The 17,954-nt window shown below is 48.4% G+C and overlaps 1 protein-coding gene across 1 annotated transcript; it reads right to left on the bottom strand.

The window, feature by feature from the left end:
• Positions 1 to 756: 756 nt before the first annotated feature.
• MAP1LC3B (microtubule associated protein 1 light chain 3 beta) lies at positions 757 to 14,769 on the bottom strand. Its single transcript, XM_073308145.1, has 4 exons — positions 14,648 to 14,769; positions 10,743 to 10,798; positions 9,041 to 9,147; positions 757 to 2,623 (listed from the first exon to the last, which is right to left on the bottom strand). The coding sequence occupies exons 1-4, from the start codon at positions 14,685 to 14,687 to the stop codon at positions 2,449 to 2,451; spliced, it is 378 nt and encodes a 125-aa protein (XP_073164246.1). The 5' UTR covers positions 14,688 to 14,769; the 3' UTR covers positions 757 to 2,448.
• Between the last annotated feature and the right edge of the window lie 3,185 nt (positions 14,770 to 17,954).

Genomic DNA, 17,954 nt, shown 5'->3' with positions numbered 1-17,954 from the left:
TCCATTCCTTTGAAACCCTAGTTAAGTCTCAGTACCTACAATTGCTTCTGAATTGTTTATTAAATCACTGAAGGGCTAGATTCTGCCACCCTTATGCCTGTTGTAGTACCTTACGGGTCATAGTCCCAGTAAAGTCAGTGGGGACTACTGATGGAGTAAGTGGTGTAGAATCTAACCCCAAATTAAAAACATGAGATTTCTTTAAACTTACTTGTTCCTGTAAACTCAGAAAAAAAGCTAAACAGTGACTAATGTTGCAGAATATAACAAGTTAGCCTTGGGATAAAAAGCTAGATTGAGGGAAGTTTTAAGTAAAATCTTGGATGAGATGGGAACAGCTGTTTTCTGTGCAGAAAATATTCAAGCTATTTTATTAGTATGGTTTTGTGTGGGTAGTTCATTATGTCTTTGCTACGGGAAACATAATGCATCCTTCCCCACGAACAACTAAATCGCAATGGGATTGCCTGCTGATGGCAGCTCCACAAGCCCCTCCTTCTAACTTCTCCCTTTCTTTTGTGACAGGGTGCCTCCATTCTAACAGAGTTAATTTTAATATGGTTGTTCAGGGTCCTAAGCATCATCATAGATTGCTAATCCACAGTCTGATCTACTAACAGACAAACCTATCATTCAGCTCTGGGTACTGGAATCATAGGGTGGCCCTTGACACATTTGTCTGCCCTTCTCTAGGAATGGCTATTGCATTAAAATGAGAAGAAAGCAGTCTAAATTACCACTCAAGCTGTGACTGAGTCATGTCATAGCACTGTATTAATTTAAAAAAAAAGCAACATTTGTACAGAAATCAGTCATACTGATCACACAGTAATTACAAGAATGGCTGTCATGAGTTAACAGGATGGTTTTACACAAAAAACTAAACATAAGACAAGCTGCGTTTAAAGTTTACATTAAGTAAAAAACAATGAACATTTAAAAATTAAATAAGTATTGTGACCAAGATGCATGCAGAAAGCTGTAGGTACAAATTGTACACCTGGATGTTGTACAGAGTGCCAAGATGCAGTAGTATTGCTTCTCTCCTCCCCTTCTCCCTGGTAGTAAGTTAACTTCCACTAACAGATGTAATTAATTCAAACACATGATACACAAGGGTAAATCTTAGTCTGCAATACTTAACTTTACAACTCTAAAGGCAGGACACTGATCCTACTGGGAACCCTCTGCATAGGATGCATCCCTATTCATGATACTAGTAACACCAAATTTTTAAACTCCACCCAGTGGGCAGGAAGCTTCAGTGACAGCTGTACCTCAGAACTTTAAATTAGCAATTCCTGAATGTGAAATGATTTTATAAAGCACTTCCCCCATCAGTTATGGCATGAACAAATGACAGACAATTTAGATTCATGTTTGAATCCAATGTTTTCAGTAGAACTGTGTATAAACAAAGCAGTCGGACTTTCAGCCCTGAAGAGTTGATATACAGCTGCTTTACTGACTATAGGGAGCAGTAATCAAAAACAAATTAGGCAGAATAGTGCATGGAGTAAAACTAAGATTTTAAAGACCAAGATCACTAGGGGGACATTACCCATTTTTAGGGGCTGCATCTATCACTCAATGCCTGAGTGGAAGTGGAAGTAATTTAACCAAAAAATGGAATTATTTTCTGGAAAAGCAGCCCCTCAGGGTAGGAGGGTCTACCCACTGAAAGTTCGCTCACATGGAGCAGCCATTTGTGTCAGTGAAACTTCTTAACAGATTAAAGTTTCTCTTAATGTTAACGGTCCAGGAGCTAACCTGGAATCATCTTAAAATATGGACTTGCTACAATTAGAGTAAAGCTGTGGCATTTGGTATGAATAATGTCCAGGAATCTGGCATCTTATCTTATGCAGTAGCAGTACTATGAAACTATTCCCCCACCACCACTTGCCCTCACTTTCTGCAAATACTGAGGCAAATGATTCCATAGTTAGACTAAAGATTTAATATGCACAAACTTGTACTTTAGACCCTAACATGTTTGCTCCATGATGGGAAAAGGTAGCCTTTCCATGCAAAGGAGCACTTTCTAGGAACAGTATGAGTAATTAACAGAAAGATGTCACACAAACACTTTTGTTCACACCAGGAAACTGGTGCCAGTTCCTGTGTCACTGAAGACCATCAAGTGTTTCTTGTGTTGGCAATCTGAATGTGCAAGGTATGGTTCCATTCAGGAAGTCCAGAGACTTAAAACAAGTGTGCCTATGTGAAATATGACAGCAGGTTTTCGAAGCTAGATCTATGCTTGTCTGTACTGGCATTCAGCTGTTTAATATTCACAAACAAGGCAAGGTAAGAGGAGGACACCTGCTAAAGCAAGACTATGCTAAGGTACTGAGGAGTAGGTGACATCCCTTTCTTTTTCCTGGGGTGGGGATGGGGGGGTAGAAGGTAAAACCAAAATCCTAGGCTAGAAGCCACTTGAATGGATTACACGGAAGATTGCACTCCAAAAGTTTCCTGAGAGGCATATACCATGTACAGGAATCCATCTTCATCCTTTTCGCTTTCGTACACCTCTGATATGGGGGTTGACACGCTCACCATGCTGTGTCCATTCACCAGTAAGAAGAAAGCCTGAGTGGAGTTCAGCTGCAGGCGTCGTCTGTTAAGCAAAGAGAGAGAAGGGAAGTGCGATGGTAATGGAACTTCGCGTTACCCCAGTATCATCTAACAAACGCTCATTTGTGGCTTCTCCACAAGCTGCGTTGGCGAGTGATGTGCTGGTGCACACTATACTCCTGGGGGAATTCTGTGCATCCACCGACACACAGAATTCATCTGTCTTCCACAGTTTTGTATTTTCCCGCACAAAAGGCGTCTGGCCTATGAAGTGCTGCAGTTCTGCCTTTTACCCACCAGGAGCCGCTGTGGTGCCAGAACAGCCAGCTGGGTTCAGCCTGCTGTTCTGGCGCCACAGAGGCCTCTGCTGGGCAAAAGGCAGAACTGCAGCACTTCTTAGACAAAATGTATTTTATGCAGGAAAATACAAAATTCTATGCCCAATGCAAACCACCTACCCACACCCAACACCCTCCAGGTTCACTCCTAGGCTCCTTCCCTCTCACTCAGCTCTTCCGGTCTCAACTCCCTAAAGCCTCTGCACTGCTTCTGACAGGAAATACTGTTCTGCATTGTAATTTAAATGAATTACACAAAGTTCTGTATTAATATGCCTAGTAAGCAATCAAAAAAAATTACCAGAATCTTTTTTTTGTCTGTATTGTTACAGACATACTTGCTGACAGATATTTTGAAATAAATCACCAAAATAATTGTACCTGGCATCATTATATCGTTATTTTGACAAATTCTGCATATTGTATTTTCAAATATTGCGTGCAGAATTTTTTATTTTGTGGTGCAGAATTCCTCCAGGAGTAACACTAATGGTCCTTGCAGACCTACTGGCATGCAGTAAAAATTTCCTAGTGAGCATTAACTTAGTCCTGTAAGCAGGACTACATCAGGCATGCCAGAAACAGTCAGTGCATGCCAGCACTGTTAGCGTGCCAGACAACTTACACCTAAGCTGTTTTGCACTAACACACCATGTAGACAAGCCCTGAAATAGAGGCTGAGGCTATGTCTACACTACCGCGGTAAGTCGACCTACACTACGCAACCCCAGCTACATGAATAATGTAGTTGGAGTCAACGTACCTTAGGTTGAGTTACAGCCGGGTCCATGCCGCGGTGGGTCGACAGGAGAAAAATCTCCCGTCAACTTACCTTACTCTTCTCATTGGGGGTAGAGTACAGGGGTCAACTGGAAAGCGATCTGCAGTCGATTTGGTAGGTCTTTACTAGACCTGCTAAATCGACCGCCAGTGAATCGATCTCAGAGCATTGATCCTGGCCATAGTGTAGACCTGCCCAAAGTCTCTTGTACAAGGCCTACATGGGAAAGTTTGCCAGGTTCGCCAGTGGGGTTAAAACAGCATAGTTATACTGCTACAAACCTGCCTGTGTAGACACTTATTCCAGTATAAAAGTGCCATTTTCAGCTTAGCTTGTCACTTAGGAAGGCGTTTAAACTAAACTGAGAAGAGGCAGTCTGACACTCGAAAGTGTCTGCATAAAGGTTACAGAATAACTATAAGTATACTGGTAGAACCACAAAAAAGTTCCTATGTAGACAAGGCCCAAAAGACTTTTGCATTTAGATTTAGTTAAGGAACCTCTTACTGTAACCGTATGAAACTGAGGCCCAGATTCACCCAATGACATCACCTGAACCCCCATGGGTAGCTGGAAGGGTGTTCTCGATTAGCACCCTAGACCTTTGGAATTCACTTCCTTATCATGTCTTCAGTGTGCATGCTAAGGCCCACCTTGCCCTTTGCCTGTGGGGAGACAGGTGTTTTCGGAGAGCTGATGAGGTAAACCCCCTGGGATTGTGTACTGTTAGCTTCTATTGTATTTGTTGTCCCTTGACTATCCATTTGAGAGGGGGAACTGAATATCTGTTTAGTATATTTTTAAAGATTGTCAAGAGTGCTGAGAGCAGTTGCCAGGGGTTCTTATTATAGTTGGTAAAAATCCAAAAGTGTAGAAATGGCTCATTTACTTAAATCAGGTAACTGCAAACATGAGATTAGAACTGTTTATCTGCATGCACAGTTTAGAAGTCAGGCCCTAGAGCCTGCAAAGCTGTGGAATTGGAAAGCCAGGTTACAGAGGGATAGCTCAGTGGTTTGAGCATTGGCCTGCTAAACCCAGGGTTCTAGGTTCAATCCTTGAGGGGGCCATTTAGGGATCTGGGCCAAAAATTGAGGACTGGTCCGGCTTTGAGCAGGGGGTCGGACTAGATGACCTCCTGAGGTCCTTCCAACCCTGATATTCTATGATTCTATGACACTGAAAGAATGAAGGATGGAATTATGTCTTTTACAAGCACTTGGAGAATCCAGGCTCAGCCTAACTCGAGGAGCTTTTCATTTCATATTCCCTGGAAAGCACCCTGACATTTTTAAACAAGTTGGCCTTTACAAGGTTACAGAGGAGGGGCCCAAATAGCCTTCTGTGGGACCACCAGTAAGGCTAAGCTTTTGGAACAAAGATCAGTGTTCATGATCATTGTGAATTTGAATAAGTCTGTGATCCCTGCAGCTTCTGTGGCCTCCAGGTGTTGCAATCTGGCATACATGGTTGCAGGGCTGCTCAGGTTTGGTGCATCCAGCTCTCCAGTGCCAATCAAATTTGGCCCTCTGCCTCCACTGCAATGCCTGGAGTGGGGAGCCAAGCTCAGCCTTGTGGGACAGGAACCACTGCTGTGGGGTTAGCTCACTCTCCAGCTCCTCCCCACCCTTTGTGACATATCCTTGTTTTCCCCCACACCTCTGCCATGACATGCATTACAATTTTCTGTAGAAAAAAACCCATAGCTTTGCCCATAAACATGAGGACTGAAGCAAGAAAAACATGCTTATTCTTAAGACTCTGGGCTTTGGAGTACACAGCCTTCTGCACTGGAGCAGATACATGCAGGATTAAAGTGAGGAGAAATGGGGAGCTTGAAAAGAAATTAATGCATTGTCATTCTGTTCCTGCCTGAGTATAGAGCTGAGGAGTCAGACTGCCTTCCAAAGCAGCCAGCAGCACATAAATACTCGTTCTACCACCCTAAGTCATTGGGGACAGAGCTGCTTCCTGCCAACTCTGCTTTTGGCTCTATCAGCTGTAGAGCTCTCAACAGAAGATTCCTTTACTCTTTTAGCTACAGCAGAGTAGAAGAGCCACCTTGAGCTCAAATTCTAACCACTCAGGTACAAAAGGTTTACTGAATGTAATAGCCAATGGACAGCACAGGAGGACGTTCCCGCAGAGTGGCTACAGTTTGGTATATGCAAAAGCACATAGGTAAGACCAAGACCAATTGCACAAAGTCATTAAAGGGCACTGAAGTCCAGCATGAAAATGGACAAAAAAACTGAGTAGCAGGAAGGCCTTTCAGCTAAGGCCTTGTCTACTCAGGGACACAGGAAAATTAATCTAAATTAACTTTGTATGAATTTAAAATGGATTAGTTAAACAGCCTTAAATCCATGTGTGGATGCTCTTATCTAGAATTAAGGTGGCTTTAATTTGGTTTCTCTTAATTCACTTCCGTATTTGTTTAATTCACTTCCAAATGGAATTAAGGTAAGAGAAACCAAATTAAAGCCACCTTAATTCTGAATCCACACATGGATTTGATACACTTTAGGTGGGAATGTAAAATAGATTAGTTAAGTGTTAATTTGGATTAAGAGTAACAGCCGTGTTAGTCTGTATTCGCAAAAAGAAAAGGAGTACTTCTGGCACCTTAGAGACGAACCAATTTATTTGAGCATGAGCTTTCGTGAGCTACACGAAAGCTCATGCTCAAATAAATTGGTTAGTCTCTAAGGTGCCACAAGTACTCCTTTTCAATTTGGATTAAGTTGTCCAGTGTGTCTCTGTGTAGACAAGTCCTACTGCTAAAGTAGGATCTTAATTTAAAAGTCTTTCAAACTGCTCCAAAATACTTTGGGACCCTAATTCTGAGGTCAGTTCCCACGTTTAGTAGTTCTTATGTAAGAATCTGAATTAGGTTATGACAGTAACAATCCCATAAGGGGGATTTTTACAGTACCATATGGGGAGGGTCTCTATTTCAGTATTTGTCCCAAAGACCATTCTAAAAGAAGTAGCTCACATATACAGTTCAGCCAGAGAAACAGCCACTCTATTCTTTAGAACAGTGTTTCTCAAACTGGGATCCACGGACCCCAGGGGTCACTGAGAGTACTCCAGGAGGTTCTCAGGCCCCACTGATCAATTCCTCCACCTTTCTCCTTCAACTCCTCCCTGTCCCTCTATCTCCTGGAGGCTACTGAAGCCAAACTGGAAGATTTTAGGTGCTAAAAGTCCAGTGGCACACCTGGGCTAAGGCAGGCTCCCTGGCTGCCTTGGCTCTGTGCCGTTCCTGGAAGCGGACAGCACACGGGGGAGTGGGGGAGCAGAGAGAAACCAGGAGGTCTCCACACACTGCCCAAGCGCTGACTCTGCAGCTCTCACTGGCTGGAAACTGTGGCCCATGGGAGCTGTGGGGGCGGTGCTGGCAGGTAGGGGCAGTGCGTGGTGACCTCCACCTCCATCCCCCGCCTAGAAGCTGCTGTCAGAGAGATGTGCTGGTCATATTCGGGAGCCGGCCGAGATAAGCACCGCCCAGCCAGAGCCTGCACCCCAACCCAACCCCCTGCCCCAGCCCAGAGCCCGCACTCAAACTCCCTTCCAGAGCCTGCACCTCACCACAGAGTCCGCACCTCACCCCCACCCCCCCGCACCCAAACTCTGTCCCAGAGCCTACACCTCCTCCTGCACCCCAACCCCCTGCCCCAGCCTGGTGAAAGTGAGTGAGGGAGAGAAAGCGACGGAGGGAGGGGGAGATGGAGTGAGCAGGAGACGGGAAGAGGTGGGGTGAGGCCAGGGCCGAGCGAGGGAGTTTGGGGGACCCTCAAAATTTTTTAAATGGGGGTCCTCGGGTTGCTAAGGTTTGAGAACTGCTGCTTTAGAACATTAGTGAAGCAACAAACTAGACTCAAAATGGTGAATGATACCGAACACTGATGACTACTTACTACCCTCAAATCAAATATCCTCTGCTTACATCAAGATAGGGAACTGTACATGGATCTCCTCTGCTGCACAGTAATGCCGTTATGCTACAGTAACATATTAAGGTTTTTTCTTTCTTTCTTCCTCCCCCCCCCAACTTCATCTTTGACTTTCCTCTGAAGCAACACAAAGCAAAAGCATTACAGTACTCAGCCACAGTCTCAGTAAGAAGCATGGATATCAAAGCCCCACAGTCTATGAATCTGTATTATGGGATTCAACATTTTCACTTAGGGCTTGTCCACACACAAACTAAAGGGCTGCTTTAGTTAGACCGAACATACTTAAAGTGCTTTGGCCCCCTAGTCGGGATGCAGCTATAGTGGTAGAGAGATGCTTTATTGCAGTGTAGCTATATTCTCAAATGTGAAAGGGAAACCATACTAGTAAAACTGCATCTCCACCAGAGGTTGTACTGGTATAGCAATTTGGATAAAAAAAGTTACACCCCTAACTGATAGTTATATTGGTACAAAAAACTGTAGTTTGTTTAAAGGGTGTCACAGGTGGCTGGCCCCTTAAAGTGGAGCCAGGGCCCAGTCTGCTCATTACAGAATTCAAGGAGAACAAGCCACAAATGTAGTGGGAAAAAAATAAGTGGATAAACTAAGCTAAACTCCATCTCCCTCAAGTATGAAATGGGTAAAGTCCGTTTCCCCACCCTTCTCCTTGACAACACTACTGGAACCAGTCATCTCAGCACACCTGTAAGCAGTTAATTAACATCACCTAGGCAATTAACTAATGAGTGCCTAGGCCTGATAAAAGGCTACCAGTGCTCCCTTGGAGGGAAGTATTGCTAGAGAGAAAAGCTACCTACCCAAGACTCCTAGGAGGAGAATGACAATTTTGACCTGTTAACCTTGCTACGTGGACATATGAAAGCAGTAAGTAAAAAGAGGCTAACTGGGGAGAAGCTGACTGAGGGCTACAGCTGGCCTGAATTGTAACCCTCCAAGGGGAGAGCTGTAGATGCCTCATCAGATGTGCTTGACTTTATTCTGCATGCTAATCCAGTGCCAGGAGACATGCTAGGGACCCATGAAGGTGAGAGAACATACTTGTTGGCATTAACCCCAGGGCTGAAGGTTAGACTTCAGGGGCTAAACTGGTGGAGAGAGGGGTTGTATTCTGTAAAAAGAGTTAATAAGATCCCACAACTAGGGCATCTTGTCCTCAATCCCTGGGTTTGAATAAGTCACTGAAAGCCCAAAAAGGGAGACAGAGGGCAGCAGGCCCACAAGGCCATGCTGTGCCACAAGGGGGCGAGCTTGAGGACATTGTCCTACCATAGTTATCCAAAGCATTCACTAGCTAGCAGATTAACACTGAACTATGACTTTATTTTGATCCACCGTGTTGTACTCAACCGTTAACATACCTGATAATTTTGATTAGTTCGCTCATGTTGACGTGATCTGGTACCAGGAACTTAGTTTTATCCAGAACTGGAAGCTGCTTCTCACCTTTGTACCTTTCAATAATGACCTGGAAGGAAAAAAGTTCTGAAGTAGCAGTTATAAGGCCGTGCAGGGGCTTGTTTCTGGTTATTTTATAACCCTACATTCAAGGGTAGAACACGCTGAACAACTGTGGTGGTAAGGAGCGGTTTTACCTTAGGCGTGGCAGTTCCTCCGCAGCCTGGTTGTAAATAATTACCTTCCTTCTACTCCGTTCACAAGTTTAAACGCGGGTACTGTTATAAAATTAGTCTGGTCTAGTGGCAGCGAGGACCTTCGCTCAATCAGAAAGAAGAACGGAACTGGTTTGGTTATCGAGAAATCAATGCAGTGCAGGAATAGTCCACGCCAGCTATTTCGGTTTCCATTTTAAGTGGCAAACCAGCTCTGTTGTAGAACACAGTCTTCTGGGCTACTTGCTAGTGAAGTGCAAGAACAGTGGAAAGTGTTTGATTTAAAAAACAAAAAAAACAAAAACCAGACACTTTGTAGAGGAACTTCAACTGGCTATGTCATCAGTTTTCAGCACTGGGAAACAGCTGAGAGCAAAGACCTCAAATTAAGTTATCCCCTAATTAAATTACTGCTGTTGCTTTCAGAGAAACAAAGTGCCTCCCACACTTTACTAACACCCCCTAAAGATCATTTTACACCATGACAGGGAGGAAAGGCAATTTTCATGCAAAGAATGGTAAATTAAGAAGAAAAATTAGCACCACATTATCCTTACTGGCATAGCTTCCTTTTGATTTTAAACTAGGGTGGCTTTTTTTTTTTTTTTTGCGCTTTGCAGTTGCAAAGGCAAGATCAAGGCTGCCCATACAATGGAACTCAGAATTCACCACCCATACAATAGCCTAGTCAGAAGGAAATGGTAGCCTGGACAGGAGTCCTGACTTGCCTGAGTTACTACTGAGCAAATCCTAGAGAACACAGTAGCTCTCCCACCACTGACAGAGCTGCATCTAGAGCAGTAAGAGTCAAAAAATAAAGACACTTCTAGTTTCAAGAAGGAGACCGGTCCCATCAGCCAAAGTGAGGTGGAGTTGGCAGGACCTGTGGCTAACAGATGCTTCCAGCTATGGGTCACCTTTCTTGTGTAGACAGAGTGCAAGTGGGTGGCGCAGGAGCCAAGCTTTCAGAAGAAGCACTCCCACCAGGCCTCAGAAGGCTCTAGATAGAAGGGTTTTTTGGTTGTTTTTTTTTTTAGAAGATAGGAGTTGGCATATTTTTGGCAGCATGGATCCTTAGATGTAATTCAAATCAAAGCATAACTTAGCCCTTGTTCTTTAGGGTTACACTCCTGACAGGAGTTACTGAGTACTCTTCTATTATAAAGACAGGTCTTCAGTTTTTGCATCTAAAGAGTTGCACATAGGATTCTCATTGGACTGTGGTTCTGTTACAAGTCGCATTATACCATACACACCATATTTCACCTGATTAGCAGCAGCCACCAGCTAGCACGTTGGTCATTGGTTGCCAGTCTGAGGATTACTTCCTCAAGACCAGGCCACCCCTGAAAGGAATAATCTTTTATTCCTACAGACCCAGAGGATTCCTAATACATTTTGGCCTTTCTTCCCTTCTGTGGTAAGAAAGGTAAAGTTATTAATCACTTACTGGTATTTTTGTTGGATGCTGATCTCGAATCAGTCGCACATCTTCTACTCTTTGCTCTGTGGGAGGAAAAAATATTGCCCATCTAAATGCTCAGATACACGCTACATTGGTTTTGTTCTAAGCCTCAGGGATACAAGGTATGCTATTTCCATGGGCTCTTACTTGCTAGTAGGCTTTTTGCTATAAAAAAAAAAGAGGTAAAGAATTTACTCAGAGGAAAGAACCGGTTCAGTCAAGGCAACTGTCTAAAATAAAGCAATGATAAATACCAACTCTCCAATCAGGGATGACTGTTCTGTGACCAGAAAGATGACTACTAAACTCATTTTGGCTGAGAAACCTATACTGTCTTAATGCAGAATGCGATGCCCACTAAAGCAAAGGACATTTAATCACATGAATTTGCCGCATCTATTCCTGTTATCCCTTATCCTATATTCCTGTTTAGGAAACTTAACATGACACTATCCTAGGTTTAATGTTGTGTTCCTGAAGAGGGAGTTGCTGGCTATATACTGGCATGTAGTCTTAGCTCTTAGATCAATGTCCACTTAACACTGTACATTTGAATTAGTTATCCATTTTCCATTAATTGCATACCACGTCACCCATGCTGATGGTGCTGTTCTTCGAACCTCTGGCTTGTTCAGTATTTACCCATGCCAGTTCACAAGACAAGGTTAGTTTCCTTTTAAAGGGAGGTATTAGTAGCACAGACTTAACACGCTGGGCAAAACGGAAGTCAGACCTGGTGTAAACGGATACAATTACTTTCAAGTTAGTTATGCCTGCTTACACCGGGCCTGAATTTGGACTTGCCATGAACTCAGACTTTATCTCCACTTCTCTCTGCTTTATGGGCCATGTCCCTCTATAAATACCTCTTGCAGAAAAAGGACTAAAGGCTACAGTACAGCCTAGATGCATTAGTAGACTCCTGTAATAAGAACAGATCTTCAGGGGTGTTGCTGACCATTCTTCCTCTCCCATCAACTGAGCCCATTACCTTTTATTCTAAGGTAAGGACTGATTACCTGGCCTGTCATTCAATCAACTGCTTTTCAGAGCTATTCTTTGGTCCCTGCTAAGATCTCATGTATCCAACAATTACATGCAAGTTTTCTATGTGATTAGTAATGACATGCAGCACATGTGACTCATGATTTTAAAATTAAATTAGTCTAACAAGAATCAAGCAAACCTAAAGCTTCTAAAGAGCAGGTCTGCAGTGATATGTGGGAATTAATGACTTCCCAAAACTTAAGATCTTTATTACAAACTTCCTGGTGCTCAAGACCCCCAATACCAAAATTAACTTTCAGTAGAGACCAGTTCTAATTCACTGAGTTCCAGATAAACACTACCCACAGTCCTTAGGGTCCACCATTACCATGTCTGAGGACAGAAAAGTATGCTATTAAGCAATATCCAATCTTAAATTTACCAGAAATAGGACTGTTGGGGGGGGGGGGGGAGAAGAGAAGGAACAGTAATCCTCAACCAACCAAATAAACTTGGCTTTAGTTTCTTTTCTGTTGAAAGAGATGAGCTTAGACATGGGAATTCTGTTTGATTCTAGCACTAATAGGGTAGAGTAGAAGCAGCACAAAATGGTAGCCAGACAAATCTCTCTGACTACTGTGTATGGCATGTTCAAAATCAGGCCTCAGTAAGTTACAGATAAAAGCTGTACTCTGACTGCATTAGTTGTAGTAGCAACTAATTGGCTGCCATCCTAGCTGAACTTAATACCTGGGACTGAAGCTGTTGATAGGAATGGGGGGGGGGGGGGAGGAACGGCTTTTGGAGGGAAGCTGATGTTGGTATTTGAGGCTCCAGAACAGAGGTGGGCACACTTCAGCTCACAGGCCATATCCGGCCCATGGGACCATCCTGCCCGGCCCTTGAGCTCCTGGCCAAGGAATCTAGCCCCTGGCCCCTCCCCTGCTGCTACACCACTGTGTGGGCAGTGCAGCTTGCTCTGCCTGGGCAGCAGCTGGGTCGGAGGTTCTGAGGGGGCGGGAAGTGGAAGGGGGCAGGGACCAGGTTGTTTGGGGGGCACAGCCTTCCCTACCCAGACCTTCATACGGTTTTGCACCCTGATGTGGCCCTCGGGCCAAAAAGTTTGCCCACCCCTGTTCCAGAAGAAAGGACAGATTAGATTGGTAAAATTTGCCAGCAACATCAGTACAGACACTAGCTAGAGTACAAGGGAGTGACTGTGGAGGGGCTGCTGAGTATAGTTAGACTCCAACCCAGAGACAGATGCAGGAAGAATCTGGACCAATGATTTCCATCAATTTTATTTTGCATAGAAAACTTTGCACTTCAAGTGGAATAGGCTGTGCTGCCAATTCTTGTTTTAAGAAAATGGCGGCTCCAGGAGCAATAAAAAGGAGATAGTATTCCAGTCCTCCTCCCTGATCTCTATGAACAGATCAAAGAATGCAGCCCCTTCAAGCTTTTTGACTCCAGGAAGTGTGTTGGCACCATTCTAGCAAACTGTGCTTTAAACCCGTGCTTACTGAAAGGGACTAATCTAGGTTCCCCAGCCAACATTAAACAGGGTATTTTATGCTTTGAAGAACTAAACAGGGATGCAAGGAATGCATTTTAGTCATCTTACAGACTTTTAAGTGGAGAATTATTTCCACATGTTAGAATTAAAAACTGAAAGTGGAATTTAATTCTCATGTCAACATCACAGCGGAAGTTAGATGCTCAACCCTGACAGGAAGGGGTTACATACCTAATTCCAGGCATACAATGAAGAGAGGGGTTTTCTGGCACCTGGGAGTTCTGCAGTCAATAATGGATTACGTGGACATGTAATATCACCAGCCCAAGAATCTAATTCTGCAGTACATTTCATCCTTTTGTGAGGATGAGTCTCAACACCACCATGCCACAAAACTCCTTTAACCAATAGTTTTCAGGATCCCGTTCCATTTGAAAGCATAGCCCTGTTGCTACCATGCTTGCCAACCCACAGACAGGTTCCCCGGCCTGCTGATGTGGAACAAGTACCACACCATACGAAATGAAAATAAACCACACTATAACCTTTGCTTTCATTTTCTGCAGTGTGGCAGCAAGACAAAGCTAGGATTCTTGTTCCACTCGAGCAAGCGGGGAAACCACTTGAGACAGAAGTATAACAACAACAGAGAGCCTCTAATCTTGTCCCTGCTTAAAAAAAAAAAGGGGGGGGGGAGGGGATTGACATTTTAAAGCCAAGCCTCCAATGCCAGCTGCAGTGCCAACCGTTTTAATGCATGTTAAGCTGCCCAGCACTACATCTTTGGGTAGCCTTTTGTTGCAACTCCTTGTAATAAGGTGGTTATCTGACTCCCTCACTAATTCCTCTTCAAAATTAGGGCACTGGCGTCCCATGCAGTTCCTCCTGCTCTGTCAGGGCCAGGTCCCCCTCGGCGGACTGTTGGATCAACAAGGATGGGTTTTAAAAACAAAAAAAAAGCCTAGCCTGTGAGTCACCAGCACTTGACTCCCGCGCCCCCCGGGAGGACTCAGTCGAGAGAAGTGACACCGGCTCTGGGCTGCGCCTGGGAGCAACAAGGGGGGGTGGGGGGGCCATGACGCGGTTCCTTCACTTCAACACCACGGCACGGCCGCTCCGGGCGGGCAGGTCCCCACGGCGGCCGGGCCCCGGAGCGATGCCGGCCCGGGGCGGGCGGCACCTCCCGAGGCCGGGCACGGGGGGTTGGGGGGGGTGAAGCCCCTCAGGAGAGAGCGGGGGTCCCCCCCTTTGTACCGGGCCCAGAGCCCCCTCCCCCGCTAATCACCCCCCCTCACACACCGCAGCCCCCCCCGGCCGGGGGAGCGGCCCCTCCCACGCCGCGAAGCGGGCCGCCGCCGGTACCCGGGCCCCGCGGCCCGGTCCTCACCGAAGGTGCGGCGCTGCTTGAAGCTCTTCTCGGAGGGCATGGCGGCGGCGCGGCTTGGCCCAGCCCGGCCCGGCTCCAGCGGCTACTGGCGGCGCCGCTCCGCCCCTGCCTCCACCACCACCCCCCACTCTGAGATAGCGCGTCGCGTCACAGGGGGCGGGGCCCGGCGCCTGCCCCCCGGCGCCATCTTGAGTGTGGCGGAGCTGCGGCGGGGGCCCTGCGCGTGCGCGCAACAGAGGGAACGCGGCGGTGCTCAGCCGCGAAGGCCGGCCCGGCCCCGCCCCTCACGTGCGGCCTGAGTAACAAACCGGCCCCTAGTCGCCCCAGGCCAGCGCCAGGCCTCGTGCGTCACAGGGGGAGCTCGGCCCAAGGCTGCCCCACGATCTCAGCAGCCACAGCCCCTCCCCCACGATGCGCCGTCACGAGCAGCACCCTCCACCACGTACCCCCCTCACCAGCCCCATCACAATACTCCCCTCACGGCCCCCTTGCGGCCCCCCCCGGAACCCCCTCACCAGCCCCAGCATCCCCCCACCTCCATCGCAATACTCCCCTCACGACCCCCTTGCCGGCCCCCCCCCGGTACCCCCTCGCCACCCCAGCATCCCCCCCACCTCCATCGCAATACTCCCCTCACGGCCCCCTTGCGGCCCCCCCCGGAACCCCCTCACCAGCCCCAGCATCCCCCCACCTCCATCGCAATACTCCCCTCACGACCCCCTTGCCGGCCCCCCCCCGGTACCCCCCTCGCCACCCCAGCATCCCCCCACCTCCATCGCAATACTCCCCTCACGACCCCCTTGCCGGCCCCCCCCCGGTACCCCCTCGCCAGCCCCAGCATCCCCCCACCTCCATCGCAATACTCCCCTCACGGCCCCCTCGCCACCCCAGCATCCCCCCACCTCCATCGCAATACTCCCCTCACGACCCCCTTGCCGGCCCCCCCCCGGTACCCCCTCGCCACCCCAGCATCCCCCCACCTCCATCGCAATACTCCCCTCACGACCCCCTTGCCGGCCCCCCCCCGGTACCCCCCTCGCCACCCCAGCATCCCCCCACCTCCATCGCAATACTCCCCTCACGGCCCCCTTGCGGCCCCCCCCGGAACCCCCTCACCAGCCCCAGCATCCCCCCACCTCCATCGCAATACTCCCCTCACGACCCCCTTGCCGGCCCCCCCCCGGTACCCCCCTCGCCACCCCAGCATCCCCCCCACCTCCATCGCAATACTCCCCTCACGGCCCCCTTGCGGCCCCCCCCGGAACCCCCTCACCAGCCCCAGCATCCCCCCACCTCCATCGCAATACTCCCCTCACGACCCCCTTGCCGGCCCCCCCCCGGTACCCCCCTCGCCACCCCAGCATCCCCCCCACCTCCATCGCAATACTCCCCTCACGACCCCCTTGCGGCCCCCCCCCGGTACCCCCTCGCCACCCCAGCATCCCCCCACCTCCATCGCAATACTCCCCTCACGACCCCCTTGCCGGCCCCCCCCCCGGTACCCCCTCGCCAGCCCCAGCATCCCCCCACCTCCATCGCAATACTCCCCTCACGGCCCCCTCGCCAGCCCCAGCATCCCCCCCACCTCCATCGCAATACTCCCCTCACGACCCCCTTGCCGGCCCCCCCCCGGTACCCCCTCGCCAGCCCCAGCATCCCCCCACCTCCATCGCAATACTCCCCTCACGGCCCCCTTGCCGGCCCCCCCCGGTACCCCCTCGCCAGCCCCAGCATCCCCCCACCTCCATCGCAATACTCCCCTCACGGCCCCCTTGCCGCCCCCCCGGAACCCCCTCACCAGCCCCATCGCAATACTCCCCTCACGGCCCCCTTGCCGGCCCCCCCGGTACCCCCTCGCCAGCCCCAGCATCCCCCCACCTCCATCGCAATACTCCCCTCACGGCCCCCTTGCCGGCCCCCCCCGGTACCCCCTCGCCAGCCCCAGCATCCCCCACCTCCATCGCAATACTCCCTTCACGGCCCCCTTGCCGGCCCCCCCCGGTACCCCCTCGCCAGCCCCAGCATCCCCCCACCTCCATCGCAATACTCCCTTCACAAGCCATAAGCCTAGTGTATGGGGACAACTCATCCCATGAGCCTGGCCGGGCCACAGCCTCACCCCCCTGCGATGCCTCCCATCAGCCTCCCTCACACCCCATGCCTTCTCACCAGCTCCCCACACACTGCCATACCAACCTCAGCCCCCCCCCACATAGACCATGGTGCCCCCACATGCTACCCACTCACCACGCCCATGCCAGCCACAGCTACTCCCATGATACCCCCACCAGCACCATGCCAACCTCTTCGTGTGATGTCTCCATCAGTGTCACAACCGCCACATATAGCACCTCCCAGCACCACACTGACCACAAACTGTCCCCTGGCATCATACCAACCTCCAAATGCCAGCACTTGGTGTTCCCACTCCCATCTAAACATCCCCATGACAACCATAGCCCCCTCCATGTAATTTCCTCCCACAGGCCTACACTAGCAAAGCCCAGCCATGTTGCTGGGTTCAGCAAATACTGTAACTGGATGCCCTAAGATGAGTTTAATTGTACCATATGGGGACCACTCGGACTTTGTCTTTGTTATCATCACCCTTACGTTTCCAACCATCGCAGCTCTAATTCTATTTGTGCTAGAACAGTAGAGACCAGACACTGGCGGTTTAAGCATTGTGTGATTACTTGTCCTCCTCTATATCTGATCAAGATAGGATATGGGTTTGTTACTGCCCCTAGTTACTGAGCCTGGCTCTTTATGTCTTTATAACTAGTGAGACTCATGCTTTCAACCCTAGAGGTCCCTCCCAGGTTCAATCCCCTTGGTGGCAGAGATGGTCTCTCTCACACTAGCACTGTGGTAGCACAAGAATAGGAATAAATACTTGTATACACACAGCTTCTGGATCTAGCTTCGAGACAGTTTCCCAGTCTGTAAGGGCATCTCCTGCAGCTAAACAACAGCTAAAACAATTCACTCCTCCCCATTCAGTTCACCTCTTCAGAGGTCACCTGCTCATCCCTACCCCACCCCGCCACGCACACAGACTCACCACATCTCACAGAGCAGGTGTATATTGCACAACCTAAATGGCACCATTAAAATGCAGATGCTATTATGACAAACCTGATCAGCAGTCCTCTCATCTAGCCATTATTTTGTCCTTCCCAGACCCTTTGCCTAAGGGTGAGTGATTACTTCTCTTTTCCTAGAGGCATGAAGCATGTTGATAAATGCAAAGTAATGCACATTGGAAAACATAATCCAACTATACATATACTCTGAGATAGCGCGT

The sequence above is a fragment of the Lepidochelys kempii genome, chromosome 12 (assembly GCF_965140265.1).
Source record: "Lepidochelys kempii isolate rLepKem1 chromosome 12, rLepKem1.hap2, whole genome shotgun sequence".
NCBI lineage: Eukaryota > Metazoa > Chordata > Testudines > Cheloniidae > Lepidochelys > Lepidochelys kempii.
The sequence above is the reverse complement of the archived record's forward strand: the minus strand, read 5'-3'. Positions and strand labels throughout refer to the sequence as shown.

Coding starts and splice junctions, on each gene's coding strand:
- MAP1LC3B (XM_073308145.1), bottom strand. CDS start 14,687: ATGCCCTCCGAGAAGAGCTTCAAGCAGCGCCGCACCTTCG. Junction 10,799..14,647: donor CAAGCAGCGCCGCACCTTCG/GTGAGGACCGGG, acceptor TTCCTCCCACAG/AGCAAAGAGTAGAAGATGTG. Junction 2,624..9,040: donor GAACTAATCAAAATTATCAG/GTATGTTAACGG, acceptor TTTGCTTAACAG/ACGACGCCTGCAGCTGAACT.